The sequence below is a fragment of the Camellia sinensis genome, chromosome 14 (assembly GCF_055761805.1).
Source record: "Camellia sinensis isolate YWXY chromosome 14, ASM5576180v1, whole genome shotgun sequence".
NCBI lineage: Eukaryota > Viridiplantae > Streptophyta > Magnoliopsida > Ericales > Theaceae > Camellia > Camellia sinensis.
Genome location: NC_138974.1, coordinates 51,777,960 through 51,798,046, shown reverse-complemented (window position 1 = coordinate 51,798,046; position 20,087 = coordinate 51,777,960). Strand labels below are relative to the sequence as shown.

The following is a 20,087-nucleotide window of genomic DNA, read 5'->3' as shown; positions in this document are numbered from 1 at the left end:
TGGACTATTTTCATAGACAAATTTTGGAATTAATTTTAAAAAATAATTTGTCAAACAAATTATACGTATTTTACCAAATTACCTTTCAAATACATTTACGCTATGTTTGGATTGAGTGATTTGGAGAGAAAAGATGGATAGATATATATTTTTTTTATTTGTTTGGATAACTTAAATGGAGAGAAATAGAAAAAAATTGAGAGAAACTCATTTCTCTTTTCATTTTCAATTTTTTCAAAAGTGGAGAGATTGAGAGAGAAAATAAATCATTATTTTCATAATATCAATTTTGTCCCTATAAAAATAAAAGAAATATAAAAATATTATTTTTGTGATATAACATAAAATAATTTCTTTTCTTTTCTTTTTTCTTAATGAAATCTAACAAAAAAAGAATGAGAGAAATTACAATTATTTATTTATTTTTATTTCTTACTTATCCAAACAAAAAAGAGAGAAATCACAATCATTTCATTTTATTTCTTTTCTTTTTCCTTATAACTTAAGTAGTCATTTTTTTTTTTTTTTTTTTCTCTCTTTAAGTTCCTGTAGTGGTACAATTTGTAGTACTGATTGGTTTTTCTTTTGCAAATTCGCTTAAAATCGTGGTTAGATCGGGAACTCGAAAGAACCGCTCAAGGTCTGCATGAACCGTCCAATTTGATGAGTTAAATATAAGAAAAATAATTGATATAGAATTTGAACTCTCAAATCATGTAAGTTGGACGATTGAGATCGTCTACACAATTAACCAGCATTTTCTTGTCAAATCATGATTGTCACCTTGTTAATTATAGTTGTTACATTTGTCAATCAGTATGTCAATTGACTTCAGTATGCACAAATTGAGACGATGGCCAAATTGGATGGACGTAGCATTGCCCTAAATATAAATAACGAAATTTTTTAGGGCTCAACCACCCCCAAATCCGTTTTGACACAGAATCGATGCGAGAGTGTACTCTCTCTGTTACTCCTCAGGTTTCTCTCTCTCTCTCTCTTCTCGGCGGCTCAATCCGACGATAAGATTTCCGGCGAAAAGTTTCCTTCCCTGGTGATGGGCCAAGTCACTCAATAACTTGTTCTTCTTCTTCTTCTCCGGCGACTTAAATCAGTTAGTTCTCTCTCTGATTTTCACTCTGTCTTCACTCCTCTCTCTATGTATTATACTGTGTGTTCACAATTTCAGGAATTGTCTTTGTTCATGTCAAGAGCTTGAAACATGTTTGTTTATTTATTTATTTATTGTGTGGTTTCTGATACCTATTTGGGATTAATTCTTTAATACCTCCAATTCACTTCGATTTTGCTTATAAATTTGAGAGCTATTTTCATTCTCCGAAACATTTTTGCAATGTTATCATCGAGATCTTCAGTGTTATTGCAAATTTGTTTGCTAAAGATTCTGAATTTGTTTGACAACATAACAGTTGGTAAATATGCAACAATATTCTTTCGTCGTTGAACCTGCTGAAGTTTATGGCATATGGCCACTAACTACTTACTGTACAGTGATTCATTTGCACTCTAGATGATGACATGGTATCACCAACTAATAATAAACTTACATGTGGAGTGTGAATCCCACTTTCCAAATATAACTACCTTGCCACACATACATGGCAGATTAAATGGTAAGAATTGATTGGATGGTGATACCGATGATGTGGTATTACACCGTTGCATTGAAGTTTTTTTTTGCAATTTAGGCAGGTGAATTACTAAACACAATGGGTAACATCAATAATCTAAACATTTGAAGGACAGAAGAAGTATGCAATGTGGCCTGTATAGCCTTTACTTATCTTCATAATCCGTGTGTTCGAGTTCACATGCCCTGCAGTTGCAGTAGTATTTCATGTGGCCTATGTCAAATGAACAATGATTTATTGACTCTGGATTAAGAACCTTTTTTTATTAGTATACTTTGGTGTTGGAACCTTAATTAGAATAAAAGAAATTAACGCCACCATTATGCCATTGGAAGCCATAGAATGTCTAAAAATTCAAGATTGCAGATATTATTAAATTGTTTATTATTAAAATGTATTTATGACATCACTATTGGATTCTAGTTGGATTGGTTGTGACCCTGGACCTGGTCCCTTTTCCAGTTCACTTGGGGGTTTGGGTTTCAAAAGATGGATTGGACAACTTTGTCTGAGAATCTCCCAATTCAAGTTTGGTATCAGTGAATTTGTGCCATTGTATTTAGGTTTGCTGAAATGAGTTTTGTTTCTTAGGGTCCAAGATTGAAGAACCTGAGATCAAACTCTCGAATTATTTTCTTTCACCAAATGGGCTATATCACCGAATGGTAAATTCCCACTGAACTATGCTTCTCTTTTTTTTACGGAAAAAAAAAAATGCTATACTGGAATTTAGTGATAAGAGTTAATGCATTTAATTGCATCTTTGATGATATAGACTTTGACCTTGCTATACTGGAATTTAGTAATAAGAATTAATGCATTTAATTGCATTTTTGATGATATAGAATTTGACCTTTTAAATGATATTTTAACCAAGACATTTTCCACTAAACTCCATGTCTTTGAAACAAGGAACTCCATCCCACCAAAATAAATGCACACACACATGGTTGAGGGGGAGCCTTGCCTGAAACCCTGACAACCTTATTATATGTGTTCAAATTGTAAGCCAATAAATCTATACCTTTTAATTTAGATTTTGAAAAAAGTTGCATATGAACTTTGTGATACTTTGAGAATGATGGCTTTACTTGATAAAATTTTGTCACTTGTCTGATTAGTGCAAAAGAAAAAATATTATTGCATTTTCATGGATATTGCACTCGATATTGTCTGTTAGTGGAGTTGGACGAGGGAGAAGGGGCAGTTGACATTGCTGCTGAAGGAAACATTAGTGTTGGTAGAGGTGAAGTTTTAGAACCATATGTGGGCATGGAATTCGATTCTGAAGATGCTTCCAGAAAATTTTATATGGATTATGCTAGACAGATAGGATTTGTTGTGCGTATTATGCAACGCCGTCGTTCAGAGGCTGATGGGAGAACTCTTGCACGCCGACTTGGATGTAACAAGCAAGGTTTTTCTCCCAATCATGGCACAATTGGACCAGATATGCAGCCACGGCCTTGTGCACGAGAGGGTTGCAAGGCAACGATTTTGGTGAAGCTGGAGAAGTCTGGAAAGTGGGTTGTGACAAGATTTGTGAAGGAGCATAACCATCCTTTGGTTGTGACTGAGCAAGGGCCTAGTAATGTGGTAAGTTTTTCCTTACCCGTGTCATTATAATGTATAGTATCTTTCTTATTTGTGACATTTGATTTTGAGGAGAAATGTTTTTTAGTCATTAGGTAGTTTATTTATGTTTCAAGTTTATGGTAGAAGTTCCTAATTTCTGTTTCAGGTTTTATATATAGCACAGATAAGTTATTATTTAGCCATTGGCAATATTGTTTATTTCATCCATGTTTGTAGGGTGATAAGGATAAGAAAATAGAAGCACTCACTCGAGAGTTGCAGCGCCAGGACCAACTATGTGCAGCATATCGAGAAAAACTACTTAAGTTTCTGGCTAATGTTGAGCAGGAAGCTGAACAATTGTCTTCAAAAATTCAACTTATTGTTGACAATGTGAGGAAAGTCGAAGCTGAAGTGCAAAAACTCTCCCAACGTAGATAACCTTGTAATTACACCAAATTTGTTGTTATCAATGTGTGTGGGACTTGTATATTCTCCCAACGTAGATAAGCTTGTAATTACACCAAATTTGTTGTTATCAATGTGTGTGGGACTTGTATATTGTTGCAGCATTCTTCTTTTTTCAGTCATGTACAGAACTTAATATTTGAATTGTTTCTTTTAAAAGTGGTTTAAATAAAAAAATATACTGTAATGTAAAAATTGTGTCATTATATGGCCATAAAAAAAAGGAAGCAGGTTACATTTTCGTTCAAGTGTGGAAGTGTATGTATTGGTGGTGTGGTTGGAAACAAGCATCCACAAATCTATGTAGTGATTTTTTTTATTTTTTATTTATTTATTTTTTTTTGGCTTCCCTTTAGGAAATGGTGTTTTGAGTTTTTTGTGCTTCAGTGCTCTTGGTTATGTAATGAAGGGAAAGATAGTCATATACTTCATTCTTATTTGGAAAAGATTAGTATGATTTGTTTTCGACTTGTTAAAAATTCATTAAGTTTTTAAGACAAGTTTAAATGTATTGTTAAAAATTCGTTTGAAATCAATTCGTTATGTAAACAAGTTAAGCTATACATTTTGAAGCATGTTAAATTTTCAATTTAGATTTAAATAACATTCAGCTTGTTTGGTTTTAGGATTCAGAATTCACTTTTTAGAAAATTGAAATTTTTTATTTTTTGTATTTTTTTGTTTTTACTGAATTTTTTTAATATTTTAACTATTTTTTTATTTTTAAATAGGAAAAATTAGTCTAAGGTCTCTCTCCCATTTTTAGTAATGGAAGAGATCCACAATATTATTTTTTGATGTCTAAGATTCCTAAACCCCACACCCATCTATCACAGAGAAATTTGATATATCTCACGCTCTCTATCTCTCTCTGTCTCCCAATGCTCTTCTCTCTCTCTTTCTCGTCGACCTCAATGACAAGATCACTCCATTCTTGTCCTGATTATACAACTTGAAGGCATCATTCAGCCCTGCCATACCGCCATCATCTCCGGTGGCTCCAACGGTGTCGTCGCTGCCCTTGTAGAAATTGGTGAATTCTTCGAGACTGATGAAGCCATCGATGTCAGTGTCGAGCTCCCCCTCCGATGTGTTGGATTAGAGAGCTTTCATGACTGATACGAGTTTCGTTGCCTAGACCTTGCCATCACCATTGGCGTCGAAGTGATTGAACACCTTCTTCACCTTCTCCTTGTCCTACAAACACACTGATGGCTTTGGGTCTGAGTTAGAGTTAGGATGAGAATGGATTGATATCGACAAAGGAATTGCACGTTGTGTTGAAGAGCTTGGGAGAGAAATGCTCGTGGAGAAATTATTTGAAGATGATCAAGTCTGTTGAATTTCTTTGAGAAGTCCAGTCTAGAGAAATTTGGATTCCCAGAATTTCTCTAGAGTTGTGGCTATGTTTTTTTCTCTTTTCTTTGAGCTGTTGTTAACTCAAGTGAGATCATAGGTGGCTAGTTTGCAATTGTTGTATCTGCTCGTTGTCCAGCTTATTCTAGAAGGGTCAAATCGGGCCATTGATGGGTGGAGTTGATACTGTTATTGCCTCATGCTACCTCCAGTTAATCATTTGTTTTGTTATGCATTTGTGTTGATGCTATCAAAGTGCTATTGCTTCTATGGCTTTTATGGTGTTGCTACAACTGCTTATTTGATGTAGAAAGAAGAAGATGATGATGATGATGATGATTATGAAGGCTATTAAAGAATTTCTCTCGAGTGATTTAAATTTTCTCCAGATCAGGTAAGAACAAATTTCTCTGGAGTGGTTTGAAATTTCTTTGGATCAGGTAAGAACAAAGCAAAGAAATTTTGAATTTCTCTAAAGTGGTTGGTAAGAACAAAGCAAATAAATTTTGAAGCCTTGTGAATGCACCTTGCAATAAATTACAGATTTATAGTCTAGAGAAATTCTCAATAATTCAAATTTGTAGTCCAGAAAAAATCTCAATAATAATGAAGCCTTGTGAACTAAAATTTCTCTATAAAGTCCAGATAAAATTCATCCAGAGAAATTCTCTAGACCGAATTTTCTCTGGATCGATGTTGAGGGCCCTTAGACATTATGAAAATATTGAGTGTCTTTTATATTATAAAATCTTAATACCCGAGATCTTAAATAACAAAAAAAAAAAAAAAAATCTCCTTTTAAACACACCTAATATAAATATACAAAAAAAGTATAATATTTGTGGAAAAAAAAATCTTTAAAAAATTCAATAAATATCAAAAATACAAAATAAATAAATAAATGAAAATTCGATACATTTTTGTATTCTTGTATATTTATTAATTTATTAATTTTTTTTTATAAATGTTTTACTTTTTAAATAATTCTAAGTAAAATGCATATAAAAAAGTAAAAAAAAAATTACTTAAAATTTTAAAAATATTCACTAATACGAAAAATAAAAAACTCAATAATTAGAAGTTTAAATCTAGAAAATTGAAACCAAACACCGCGATTCATATTCAGAGAAACATTACAAAATAAAAAAGATTAAAAAAATTGTAAATCAATAAAATATAAATGGGTGCAAGTGAAAATTACAGCTCTGTTTGGTTGTGATTTGTAATCAATTTTCTACACGTGTGTTTGAGTATGATGTTTGGTTGTGGTTTTGAAATCAATTTTCCACACTCTCTGCAGAGAACTCTGATGCACAGGCCGCATTTTTGTCAAAAGTTTGCCTGAGGAAGTCCACCCAAAAGACCACCCGGATGTCCTTGGGGACGTCCACCCGGATGTCCTCTGAATTCCAGATTTTTTTTTTTTGGCAATTGATTTACATACTCGGGAAAAATATTTTCTGAATTTTTTAAAAAATTTTATGTGCTTTAAAATAATTTTGAGTTGTATGTTTAGTTATGAGTTGTAAATTTTTATATCACATATCAAATGTCATATCAACAATTTCCCACTCAAATCAAACCTCTTTTCCAAAATTATTTTTAAAACTCTTTACCAAACAAATTTTCTACACTCAAATCATAATTCTACAACACACAAACTCAAAATAAAACTCATACTCTCAAATCACATTTACAAAATACAACCAAACACAGGAGTATATTTTTGTGTAATTTTCATTTGCACTCTTTGATTTATAATTATGTTTATGTTCTCATTTTTCTGATATTTATTTAAATAATTAGATTAAAAAAAAGAAAAAGAAAAAAAAAGAGAGGGTTAGGGCGCACGTCCATCTAGTAATTTACTGAAACCACCTCGCTCGCTCGCTCTCTCTCTTCCTCCCTCCCTCCCGACTAAAACGTACATACACACTACTTTCTTAATCTTGCTTCGATGGCACGCCAAGTGTTTGATGAAAGTCCCGTGAGACATTCATTTCCTTCTGGTTCTGACAGATGCGTGCTTGGCCTCTGATTCACAGCAATTTAATTCCCTTAAAACGACCAAAGAGGGACATGGGTAAGTTCCAGGTTATATTCTTCTCGCTCAGAACGGCTGCCTAATCGGACACACTGGTGATCTCCACAAGGGGCGCTGCTTTATACCTGCGAGAGGGTAGGGAGGGTTTTCCTGTAAAAAAAAAAAAAAAAAAAAAAGGACATGGGTAGCATATTATTGCCTCGCAGTCCATGTCCTTTCTTTGAGACTCGGGTTCTTCATGGACTCAAACGATCCCGCATGAGTGTGCTTGGAATTGATACTTCAAACTCGATTAGAGTAGTCTTAATGGCGCAATTTGAGGCTAGAACTTACCGTAGAAAACCACCAAAGAACCTTCGTTATCCGCGGCGCACCAAGATTCCTCCAGAATTTGGTACTGACAGATTTTGGAAGAAGCCGGATCTCAGAAATGAGACACCTGATTCAGCTGATGAAAATCATATGCTTGATAATTATGATGATGACATTGAAACTGATGATGATGAAGAAGAAAAAAAAGGTGGAGACAACATTGCTTGGGAACCAGATGAAATTGAAGCAATCTCATCTCTTTTCAGGGGGAGAATTCCTCAGAAACCCGGAAAACTGGGTAGGGAAAGGCCTTTGCCACTCCCACTTCCCCACAAAATTCGGCCTTTAGGATTCCCTTCACCTAAGAAACACCCGAGAATGGCTTCTTCTACTTCAGTTTCTTCACGACAGTCTTTGTCTAAGCAAGTATACAAGAACCCAAGTTTCTTAACTGAGTTAGCCAAAGAGATTAAAAGCCTTCCTTCGGAGGAATCTGTGTCTGTAGTTCTCAACAAGCGGTCTGGATTGCTTCGGAAGGGATCTCTGTCGTTAACAATCCGTGAGTTGGGTCACATGGGCCTTCCAAAGCGAGCTCTGCAGACTTTCTGTTGGGCTCAGAAACAACCCCACCTCTTCCCAGATGACCGAATTTTGGCTTCGACTGTTGAGGTCTTGGCAAGGACTCATGAGTTAAAAATGCCATTCAACTTAAAGAAATTCACTAGCTTGGCTAGCCAGAGTGTGATTGAGGCTATGGTGAGAGGGTTCATTAAAGGGGGAAGCTTGGAACTTGCCTGGAAACTTCTGTTTGTTGTGAAGGATGGTAAAAGAATGTTAGATTCCAGCATCTATGCTAAGCTAATACTGGAATTAGGAAAGAACCCAGATAAGCATTTGCAGGTATTGACCCTATTAGAAGAGCTTGGAGAAAGAGATGACCTGAACTTAAATCAGCAGGACTGTAGCGTTGTCATGAAAGTTTGTGTAAGGCTTGGGAAATTTGAAACTGTGGAGAGTCTTTTCAGTTGGTTCAAACAATCGGGGCATGATCCAAGTGTAGTTATGTACACTACTCTGATTCACAGCCGTTGCTCTGAAAAGAAATATAGGGAGGCATTGGCCGTGGTCTGGGAAATGGAAAGTTCAAATTGTCTCTTTGATCTTCCCGCTTATCGTGTGGTAATAAAGCTTTTTGTTGCTTTGAATGATCTTTCTAGGACTAAAAGATATTTCTCAAAACTTAAGGAAGCAGGTTTCTCTCCTACTTATGACATTTACCGGGACTTGTTCACCATATACATGGTTTCTGGAAGGGTGGCAAAATGTAAAGAGGTTTGCAAGGAGGCAGAGTTGGCAGGTTTTGTGCTGGATAAGCAAATTAGGTCACAGTTGCTGCAACTTCAAAGATGAACTAGGTCAGTTGTTCCGGATTTTGTAAATTATAATGTCATATCTATATTAGTTTTGTATTTATGCATTTCGAGGATTTATGCACCTTTGTTTTTTACTATGTCCTGATCTTGATAATTCATAAACTGGGCAAAGATGAGTGAAGCTTAAATGGTGCTATGCTTGTTCCTTATGGCTCTGAGTGACGGGCTGTAAATTATATGTCCTTTCTCTACATTCTCTTGGCTACCTAAAAAGGAGAAAATAGGGTCATTTTTCTTTTTGTGTGGGTGTGTGTGTGTGTCAACTTTTTTATGATTATCATCAATGGATCATGAATTTGTGCCTCTGCCTTTCGACTGTAAAGTTTAAATTCATCAAATCTGATGCTAACATGCAAAGTTTCACAATCAATTTTTACCTACATTCTTGAATTAGAAATTTTGCCACTTACATGTTTGCATACAAATTAAACCATCAATAATCAACTGAAGATGTTGGGACTACTTTCATTCATCTGATCATTCGCTTACATATATATATATATATATATTCATACACCTGCTCTGGTGATCATTTTAGCTGCGGCTAGGGTTCTTGATTCCATTGCTGCCATCTGTTCAGATTCTTCCAGTATTCAACTTGAAAACAATGCGACTAGGGGAACATGAGAAGCGGAATGGTTGTCTTCCCACTCACAATCCTTCTTGGAGGTAATAATACTCTATTGGCATGTTTGATTGGAAGGATTAAAGCATAGGATTGGGATTATTAATCCGTGGGCCCAATCATCCTATGTTTGTTTTGACATTTTAGTTTAGGATTATTAATCCAATGGATAATTAATCCAACAAATTTGTAGGATTATTAGTAATGGGGTAGGGGTGGGATAACTAATACCACACCAATTTAATAGGATTATTAATACCTCACTATTAGTGTTGTGAATCAAACATGACCTATATTTATTGGTATCATTGTCCATTATTATTCTAGATGCCTACCCAACCATCAAGGCATTAGCGGAATACATCAGCCAGACAAGTTGAGCACCATGCTGAAGAGAAAGATAGTGTCAGAAAAAGGGCCAACTTGGTTGAAGTCCACCGGATGATTGAAAAAATGCAGCATATAAAAATACCTTAGAATAGCAAGAGAAAGTGTTTGGTCACTCTAGTGTAGAAGCTGAGTACTGATTCTTCATGCTTCTCCTCTCTGACATTTTAGATTGAGATGATTACCTTCAATATCCATGTGATTTTTTGTCATTGCTTGCCTGTACTTCTTTATTAATATTAACAATTAAATTGATCATGTACAGTACAAACTTTATTTGTAAATTCTGAACAGGGGAATGCTGAGTTGAATTCACAGTTCCAGTTCTCTGTAGTAAATGAATTTTTGTAGTGACAAGCTTTATTTGTAAATTCTGAACAGGGGCTGCTTGTTTTATGACAAGCATGTATGCCATTAGTGAATTTATGTGTACAAATCTTTAGTAACAGCTCTCGATGCTTCATTCACAGTCCTGCGATGTAACAGAAATGGCAGTTTTGCGAGATCAAGAACCATTCAGTATCTACTATCCCTTTGAAACTTTCAGAGCAGAACTATATGGGGATGAACAGCCCATTGGGCTACTGTAGGAAGAAAGAAAGAGAAGATATATTCGGTTTGGAGATTGTTCATTTTGGTCACCTTACAATTGAAGTTTGATTTGAATCGTTCTAGCATATAACTAAAAAAGAAATGTAATGCTATACAAACATGGATTTGTTATTTTAACATCAGTATTATTTTTTATTTTTTTTAAAAGTATATAAGAGTTATAATATCAAAACATATACAAACGGACACAATAATATTACTAAACAATGAAAATATCGTGTATTTAGAAAAATGTTCAGTGTAATAAAAATATTAAGAAAAAGTAGGATGCTCCTTTTGACTCACATTTTCTTTCTTCTTCTTTTTTTAAATATATTTTTTTTTTTAATTAAGGAAGTTCTAGTAAAGTCTTTTACATTTTTATTAACAATCTAAACTGTTCGTTTCCTAAATTTTAGATTTTTCTTCTTTTATCTCTTACAAGTGATAATTTTTTTTTTTATTTATATGAAAAGAAAAAACTTGACCCTTGAATTTATCTACAATGATGTGGATTGTTTCATGTCAATTATTGATTAGATTAAAAATCAACTACATAAGATTCAACCTCCTACCACATTAGGTCTTTGAATTTATGTCAAAAATGTATGTGAGATACATTTTGATCCAATGGTTGAGATTAATCCCAAGTTTATATCAATGGTTTAGATTTGCTTTGGATGGCTCACATTTCCCGCCCAACACATTTCTGTGTCTCCCACATACCCTCTGTCTTCCCATACCTCTATCTACCTTTCCATTCCTACTCTCTGATAAGATGTGAAGCTTGGCTTGGCTGTTGCAGAGTGAAGATAAATACATTTGATGATTGTTATATAGATGTTGAGAGAAGCAGAGTTGAGAAGGTTGGACAGATTGTTATATCCTTTTATAAACATCTATATAGAAAATATAATGTGAATGAAGGACAGACAAATACTGCTGTAGAGTTGAGAGAAGCAAATAGTGAGGTGTGTATTGTATATATTGTTATAGCATTTGATGATAACATGCGAAATTGATTTGAGAAGGTTGGAAAAGAATATGCAACTTCCTGTTGCTACTTGGATTATATGTCGATCAGGAATGAGATAATCCCTTTGTGAAATCAACTACTATGTCATATATCCGATTCATAATTTGATTTCATTTGCCTTCGGGGGGGGGGGGGGAAATGAAAATAATAGAAGTTTATGTTGTGATAAAAATGTTTTGACAACCCATTCTGTGAGCTAAAATGTTCTTTCAATTGCATTTGTTTTTTCAAAAAAAGTATGGATAAGAAATACTTTTGAGCATCAAAAGGATCAGAAGTTGCTCCAATTTAAGTGGTTCCATTTCCCTCTCTGTCTACTGTCTGGCTCACATTTTCCTTGCTCTGTTTTTCTATTTTTGGGTTTGGATTTTGAGTTATTTGAATGATATATATATTGGGTTCAAAAGAAATTCTGGGTTCAAAAGAAATTCTGGATGATATTATTAACTATAATAATTCATATATGGAAAAGAAATTCTGTGTGCAGATTTGAATGATAACTATAGTTGTATGGAAAAGAAATTCTAGGTTCAAAAGAAATTCTGCTGGGTTCTTAATTATAGTTTTGAAAACATGATATTATTCAGTATTGAAAACATGACTTTAATAGAGTTGAAAACATAACTGTAAGATAGTTTTAAAACATGATATTGAACCCAACAATATCGAGTGGTATTACACGGGTGGCTTAAGAACCTCTGTATGATATATGCTATATGATACATGATGTATGATATATGATATATGTTGTACCTCTCTAAATTTAAGTATGATATATGCTGTATGATCTGTTGGGTTCTTAACTGTTGGGTTCAAAAGTTATTGAATTAAATTCTGCACTCTTAACTGCTGGGTTGAATTCAAATTCTGCACAGTTATTGAATTCAATTTCAAAAGTTATTGAATAGATATATGGGTTCAATAGAGTATTCTCTCATTTTTGTTCTTCTTTTTGAATTTTTTTTTTCCTCTCTCAGCTTTTGCCTTCATCAAAGCTTCTGTGGATCACTCTAACCACTCTTTCCGTTGTTCACTCTGGCTCTACGTGAAACAGGAACTTGAAACAGAGGTGGAAATGATTAACTCGGCTGCTCGGTAATGTGAAACAGGAACTTTGCTCGGTAATGTGAAACAAAATGACTACTCCAAATTTTTATATAGCATGCACTTAGTTTTCATATATCCCCTTGCACTTAGTTTCTTCCCTTATTATATAGACTAGCGTATGCCCGTGCCTGAAGGCACGATATAATTAAAAATTACAAAAGTTAGATCTATTTTTCAAATTAAATGAAAATTCATTACACCGCATTAAAAATCAGAAACCCAAACCTTAGAAACACAAATCCAAACACAATGAAATCTTTCAGAAATCAAAACACATTTCAAAATGAAATCCATTCAAAGTTGAACGGAGAAATTTTTTTGGGGTGGATAAGTCAAAAGCTGATCGGAGAGATTTTTTTTGGGTGGATAAGTCATAAATTAAAAACAAAAAATTACACGTTTACAAAGAACATATCCCAAATAATATAACAAATCTCATACCCAAAAAAGAGGAACTAATAAAATAACTAATTAAAACACCCCCGCATCAGTAGGGTACCCCCAAAAAAAAGACATAAATAAAAATCAAGATTGTCCATATATTATTTTTATTCCCAAGTACCCTCTATCATAAATATATGGACAATTATACAAAAAGTGGTTGAACAACTCAGTAAACAATTCAGTAGAACTGTGGTTGAACACCATACAACAACCCACGACCTAATGCCCATTTACTAAATTAAACGTGGGCCCAAGACACCACCTTTCAAATAATAACCCACCAAACACGGTCTAAGTCCATCAAGTTTGCATCAATAGGCGTTGCTTCATCTTCATAAGCCCACATGGAAACCAACTCAAAATAATTCAAAAAAACCTCCAATCACTCCCAAAAATGGTTTTGGAAAACCATGGGCTACAAAAAGCAAAGGGAGGTTTGAAATAGATATTTTATTGAGAAAAATACTAAATACATCGTTGTAGTGCTGCCAAGAGAGAGAGAGAGAGAGAGAATCAGAGCCCTCGAAGATTTGTCGAAGCTGTTTGCCTCTTAATAGCTGAAAAAGATAACCTAACTTGGATCATCATCAACCTGAAAAAGTGAAACAAAAAGAAAAAGATTCATAAACTACCAGTTTCAGATACATATAAAAAAATAAAAAAAAAGGTGTTGTTTTTGAATGGATAAAGGGAAAGGAGTGGCAATGAATCGAAGATGGGCTATTGATTTCACTGACAATTCAATTGTTCCTTCATCTCGCGACATCCCTCATCTCCCTGGTTTCTCTCGTGCTTCTCTTGATCAGGTCTCTCTTTTTTTTTCTCTCTCTCTCTCTCTTTCTTTGTTGCATTGTGGGTTTGAAAATCAAAGAGCCCTCGAAGATTTGTTGTAGTTATTTGCCTCGTTAATAGCTGAAGAAGATACACCGATTGATTGGAACAAAGCCCAACTTGGATCATCATTTGTAGATCATCATCAACCTGAAAAAAGTGAAACAGAGAAAAAGTTTCAGATACAAAGGAAAGTTGGGGAGGCAGGTGTATTTTGGTGGTTCTGGAAGAATAACAGAGAGAGGGAGAGAAATAAAGAGGGAATGAGGAGACATGTAACAGAGGGAGAGAGATAAAGACGGAATGGGTGAGGAGACGTGGGTAGGTGGGAGAGGGAGAGAGCACAGATTGCTTGGGCAGGAATGAAAATCATCTCAGCCATGGATGTTTATTAGAATTGATCTGAGCCATTCAAATGAAATGTATCTCTGATACATTTTGACATAATTTTCAAAAACCGTTTTGCTTTATTATATAGATTCAATAATTGTGCAGAATTTGAATTCAACCCAGCAGTTAAGAGTGCAGAATTTGAATTCAATAACTTTTGAACCCAGCAGTTAAGAACCCAGCAGATCATACAGCATATATCATACATAAATTTAGAGAGGTATATCATATATCATACAGCATATATCATACAGAGGTTCTTAAACCACCCGTGTAATACCACTCGATATTGTTGGGTTCAATATCATGTTTTAAAATTATCTTACAGTTATGTTTTCAACTCTATTAAAGTCATGTTTTCAAATATCATGTTTTCAATACTGAATAATATCATGTTTTCAAAACTATAGTTAAGAACCCAGCAGAATTTCTTTTGAACCCAGAATTTCTTTTCCATACAACTATAGTTATCATTCAAATCTGCACACAGAATTTCTTTTCCATATATGAATTACTATAGTTAATAATATCATCCAGAATTTCTTTTGAACCCAATATATATATCATTCAAATAACTCAAAATCCAAACCCAAAAACAGAAAAATAGAAAAACAGAGCAAGGAAAATGTAAGCCAGACGGTAGACAGAGAGAGAAATTGAACCACTTAAATTGGAGCAACTTCTGATCCTTTTCATGCTCAAAAGTATTTCTTATCCATACTTTTTCTGAAAAAACAAATGCAATTGAAAGAACATTTTAGCTCATAAACTGGGTTGTCAAAACATTTTTATCACAACACAAACTTCTATTATTTTCATTTTTTTTTTCCCCCGAAGGCAAATGAAATCAAATTATGAATTGGATATATGACATAGTAGTTGATTTCACAAAGGGATTATCTCATTCTTGATTGACATATAATCCAAGTAGCAACAGGAAGTTGCATATTCTTTTCCAACCTTCTCAAATCAATTTCGCATGTTATCATCAAATGCTATAACAATATATACAATACACACCTCACTATCTGCTTCTCTCAACTCTGCAGCAGTATTTGTTTGTCCTTCATTCACATTATATTTTCTATATAGATGTTTATAAAAGGATATAATAATCTGTCCAACCTTCTCAACTCTGTTTCTCTCAACATATATATAACAATCATCAAATGTATTTATCTTCACTCTGCAACAGCCAAGCCAAGCTTCACATCTCATCAGAGAGTAGGAATGGAAAGGTAGATAGAGGGTATGGGAAGACAGATGGTAGACAGAGGGTATGGGGGAGACAGGGGGTATGGGGAGACACAGAAATGTGTTGGGCGGGAAATGTGAGCCATCCAAAACAAATCTAAACCATTGATATAAACTTGGGATTAATCTCAGCCATTGGATCAAAATGTATCTCACATACATTTTTGACATAAATTCAAAAACCTTTGTGACTTATTATATAGATATAAACCACATATTTAGTTCAAATATATTTTTTCAAATTATAATTTGGTTCATATAATTTAGTTCAAACTGATATTTCAAATTTAGTTCAAACTGATATTTCAAATTTATTTCAAACTGATATTTGGTTCATATAATTTAGTTCACACTAAAATATACATGAACCAATAACTGATATTTCAAATTTAACTTAACCCACATAACTGATATTTCTTCCCTTATTATATGAACCACATACTCAGTATATTTTAGTTCAAATTTAGTTCAATAAGGGATGAAATTCTTTGATGAAATTTTTATATAACATACACTTAGTTTTCATATATCCTCAGTAAAATATTTATACTTAATGACTACTCAGGTCTCGTTTGGGAACATGCTAATTTAGTAACTTTTTGGCTATTTGGCTAAAATTTAAGTTACAAAAAATTAGTATGTTTGAGATGACTTTTTGGCTTTTTACGAAAAGATGTGCAAAAAGTAGAGAGAAAAGAGAATCTTTGACTTTTTGGTATGAGTTGTTGGCTTTTTGGCTAATTTAGTAACTTTTTGACTAAAAATGAGAGTTCCCAAACGAGGCCTGTAAAATATATGTATGGTAGAAATATATTAAATTTTTAGTTGGTTCAGTTTTAATTTTGATTTTGAAATGGGTTTGAATGATTTTGGTTTTGATTTTGAAATGGGTTTGTATGATTTCGGTTTTGATTTTGAAATAAGTTTTCAAATCTCTGTATTTTGGTATTTATGTATTTCTATGTATTTCTATTTATGTATTTTGATTTCGGATTTGTATGATTTCGGTTTGTATGTTTGCGGCTCTATATTTTGGTTTTGAAATACAGCAACTCAAGGTTTTGGAGGTGGTGGTTCTGCACCTAAAAATTAAAAGAACATGCACAACTACGCCATGTATGACCCATTCCACTGTTCGAAAGGAACATCATAAACTAGACTTTTACTGAGGATTTGAATTAGCATTTACGAATGAGGAAAAAGCAAAAACCCATAAAATAGATAAACAACATGAAACATGCAAAAGAGAAGACATCAGCACCTGACAGAAGAAATGCATCTATTTGGATGAATAGAATGTTAACTCACATCAAATGTTAATCCACAATTACCACACCTATCCTACAAATTATAAGTCATTAAGCTATACATCAGAAAATTGAAGCATATGTGAGCAACAGAGAAGGAAAGAGTGGTTGTGGCAGAGAGAGGGTAACTGAAGCTGAGCAATAAAAGAATAACATAGCTCGGATTTTGAGGTTTTACTAAAATAATTAATGTCTCAACTTTGTGGGTAATACGATATGATGGCAGGGCATCTTCGGTAATCTTGGTGGAATTTGGTCCCCTCTATTATCTTTTGTTTCCAAAAAAATGAAAATACAATTTTTGCATTTTAAATACCAATCACCAGCAAGCAAGGCTAATCTTTTGGTCAGTTTACAAAGGCTAATCTTTTTTAATATACTCCAGGAAGCAACTGAATTAGCTATATGCATACCAATCACCTTTCTAGATTATTTCTAGAAAAATTATAATTCCAATATTCAAAAATCATCCCATAAGAATGTCTACTCCTATAGTATTAACTCAATTACTCATCCCTAACAAACTCTAAGATCCTAAAAATACATACATAATAATGAAATAGGAACCAACTACGTTGACCATGTTATTTTAAGTATGAATGTCCATTTATTTTATTTAATGCCATTCACTTAGTTTCACATGGCTCCATGTATCCCCTTGCACCCAACAATATCACTTATTTTTTAATTGAAATCAGGAACTTGAACTTGAAATAGGAACTTTGCTCGGCTGCTCGGCTGCTCGGTTAGTTAATCAGGAACTTGAAGCCATAAAAAATAAAAAGCTCAGCTGCTCGGTTTGTTTATTGCTTTGGTAACGTTTGGCTACAACTTCTGTTATTGCTTTGCTTTGATATTGAGCCAACTGAGTAAAACTGAAGAAGAATTCTGCTCAATGTGTTTTCAAAGCAGAATTTCTTATCACCAAAGAGTAGTTGCAAAAGCTATGTTTTTTATCACCAAAATCACCAAATTCTGCTCAATATCTTTACTGTCAACTGTTTATCACCAAAATCATAAATTTTGGTTCAACCAAAAATTTTGCTCAATAGATTTTTTAAATTAGTTTGGTGTTATACACTAGAAAATTGGTTTCAAAAAAAGGTTTTTACAGATGTGCTTTGATTTTTCTATGCTTGTTATTTAAAATGAAATTCAGTGCTCTTAAAAAAATAGATGATCTTGACAAATCATGTGAATCATGTGAATCTGTGTGTTTCGAAATTTTGATTCACATGAGTGCCATGGATTTTTTAATATTAGGTGTATTATATAAAAAGATTTTGTATACACAAATTGTGCATAAATTCAATTTTAAAAAATTTGGTTTGTTTGTTTACTTAATCGTCAACTAAGAAAATAAGGATTACGTCGCTATTCATAAAATTAGTCTGTCTTAAATTTTTAAAATTTGGTCAAGATTTGTTTAAATTTGATCAATTTTGCTGCATTATTAGAAAGAAGTCAAGTACCCTCTCTCATACACTAACCCAAGGACCTTCACAATTATTTATTTTTTGGTTCTTCTTGGAGGCTTGAGTGCTAGATATAGTAGTAGTGGGTAGTTTTGTAGATTAACTTGATATTGAAAATCATGTGTGCACTGCTACTTGCATTGTGCCCTTAGTGAGGCATAGTCGGGTTGCTTCATCGTAGTTATGTGATGATATCTTTTGATGTAATATGGGCTTCTATTCTCCCTTTTATTTATTTATTCTTTCCAAAATAAAAACCTAGGCATTATTCATTTCTATTCAACTTACTAAACCATCAAGCGCATCACTAATCACTGGAATGCTCAGTTGAAGAACTCTACACGCTCAATTTTGTTTTTCAAAAATAGATGCAATCAACCATGATTTAGTCACCCTTTTAATGAAAGAACATTTCATTTAGTAGGTCACACATGTATGCAAGATATATTTGTTGTGTGATTCTAAAAAGAAAGGGACTGGTTTTTTTCATTTAATTTTTTTTTTAATATCTAGAGTTCCTAATTAAAAGAAAAATTAAAGAGACTTGGCATTTTAACATTTATGTGTAATATGGCAAGAGAGTTTATGTTTTCTTTTTTCTTTTTTTGGCACCTTTTTAAAGGAGTATAGTATTCTATGTTGTATTTCAAAAAAATCCAGTGAATGTATATATGTATATATTACTTTAGTTGTCTTCATGAAAAAAAATGTATTAAACTTACAAGGATTTAACTTAACCCAAGTATTTAACATAACCGTTTTGCTTTGAATCAAATTCACCAAGTATTTAACTTAACCCATAAAAATGTATTCAACATTTTATTATAAAAAATAATAATAAAAAAAATTGTACCATTCAAATGTAATATATTTGTTGTGTGATTCTAAAAAGAAATGGACTATTTTTTTTCAATTTTTTCATTTTTTTGAATATGGCAAGAGAGTTTATGTTTTTTTTTTTCATTTTTCATTTTAACATTTATGTGTAATATGGTAAGAGAGTTTATGTTTTTTTTTTTTTTTGCACCTTTTTAAGGGAGTATAGTACTCTATGTTGTATTTCAAAAAATTCTGATCAATGTATATATGTTTGTATTACTTTAGTTGTCTTCATGAAAAAAAAAATGTATTAAACTTACAAGTATTTAACTTAACGCAAGTGTTTAACATAATCCGTTTTACTTTGAATCAAATTCACCAAGTATTTAACTTAACCCACAAAAATGTATTTAACATTTTGTTATAAAAAATTAAAACAAAAAATTGTACCATTCAAATGTAGTATATTTGTTGTGTGATTCTAAAAAGAAAGGGACTGTTTTTTTCATATTTTTTTTTTAAATATCTAGAGTTCCTAATTAAAAGAAAAGTTTGAAAGACTTGGCATTTTAATATTTATGTGTAATATGGCAAGAGAGTTTATGATTTTTTTTTTCTTTTTGCACCTTTTTAAGGGAGTATAGTTTTCTGTGTTATATTTCAAAAAATTCTGGTCAATGTATATATGTGTGTATTACTTTAGTTGTCTTCATGAAAAAAAAAAAATACATTAAACTCACAAGTATTTATCTTAACACAAGTATTTAACATAATCTGTTATAGATATCCTACAAGTATTTAACTTCACCAAGTATTTAACTTAATCCAAAAAAATGCATTTAACATTTTGTTAAAAAAAAAAAAAATTGTACCATTCAAATGTAGTATATTTGTTGTGTGGTTCTAAAAAGAAAGTGACTGTTTTTTTCCATTTAATTTTTTTTTTGAAAAACTTGACATTTTAACATTTATGTGTAATAT

At 32.9% G+C, this 20,087-nt stretch overlaps 2 protein-coding genes and 1 long non-coding RNA gene across 7 annotated transcripts; 2 read left to right on the top strand and 1 right to left on the bottom strand.

Annotated features, from left to right (window-relative positions):
• Window positions 1-639: 639 nt before the first annotated feature.
• Window positions 640-3,890, top strand: LOC114318012 (protein FAR1-RELATED SEQUENCE 5). Of its 4 annotated transcripts, XM_082904265.1 has the most exons (4): window positions 640-1,114; window positions 2,244-2,317; window positions 2,833-3,248; window positions 3,465-3,890. In XM_082904265.1, exons 3-4 carry the CDS (start codon window positions 2,925-2,927, stop codon window positions 3,666-3,668), a joined length of 528 nt encoding a protein of 175 aa, XP_082760391.1. In that variant the 5' UTR covers window positions 640-1,114; window positions 2,244-2,317; window positions 2,833-2,924; the 3' UTR covers window positions 3,669-3,890. The 4 variants fall into 4 exon arrangements, with proteins under 4 accessions (XP_082760391.1, XP_028120634.2, XP_082760392.1 ...); XM_028264833.2 differs by lacking the exon at window positions 2,244-2,317 and having other exon boundaries at window positions 702-1,114; XM_082904266.1 differs by having other exon boundaries at window positions 702-1,114; window positions 2,244-3,248.
• Window positions 3,891-6,921: 3,031 nt separating this feature from the next.
• On the bottom strand, window positions 6,922-10,275 carry LOC145806761 (uncharacterized). The gene is made up of 2 exons (XR_014350246.1): window positions 9,756-10,275; window positions 6,922-9,520 (listed from the first exon to the last, which is right to left on the bottom strand). It is a non-coding gene; the product is annotated as an uncharacterized LOC145806761 (long non-coding RNA).
• EMB975 (Tetratricopeptide repeat (TPR)-like superfamily protein) lies at window positions 7,276-9,524 on the top strand. Of its 2 annotated transcripts, none has more exons than XM_028264830.2 (2): window positions 7,276-8,822; window positions 9,421-9,524. In XM_028264830.2, the coding sequence occupies exon 1, from the start codon at window positions 7,276-7,278 to the stop codon at window positions 8,815-8,817; it is 1,542 nt and encodes a 513-aa protein (XP_028120631.2). In that variant the 3' UTR covers window positions 8,818-8,822; window positions 9,421-9,524. The 2 variants fall into 2 exon arrangements, with proteins under 2 accessions (XP_028120631.2, XP_028120632.2); XM_028264831.2 differs by having other exon boundaries at window positions 9,379-9,515.
• Window positions 10,276-20,087: the final 9,812 nt, after the last annotated feature.

Coding starts and splice junctions, on each gene's coding strand:
- EMB975 (XM_028264830.2), top strand. CDS start 7,276: ATGGGTAGCATATTATTGCCTCGCAGTCCATGTCCTTTCTTTGAGACT.
- LOC114318012 (XM_028264833.2), top strand. Junction 3,249..3,464: donor AGCAAGGGCCTAGTAATGTG/GTAAGTTTTTCC, acceptor CCATGTTTGTAG/GGTGATAAGGATAAGAAAAT.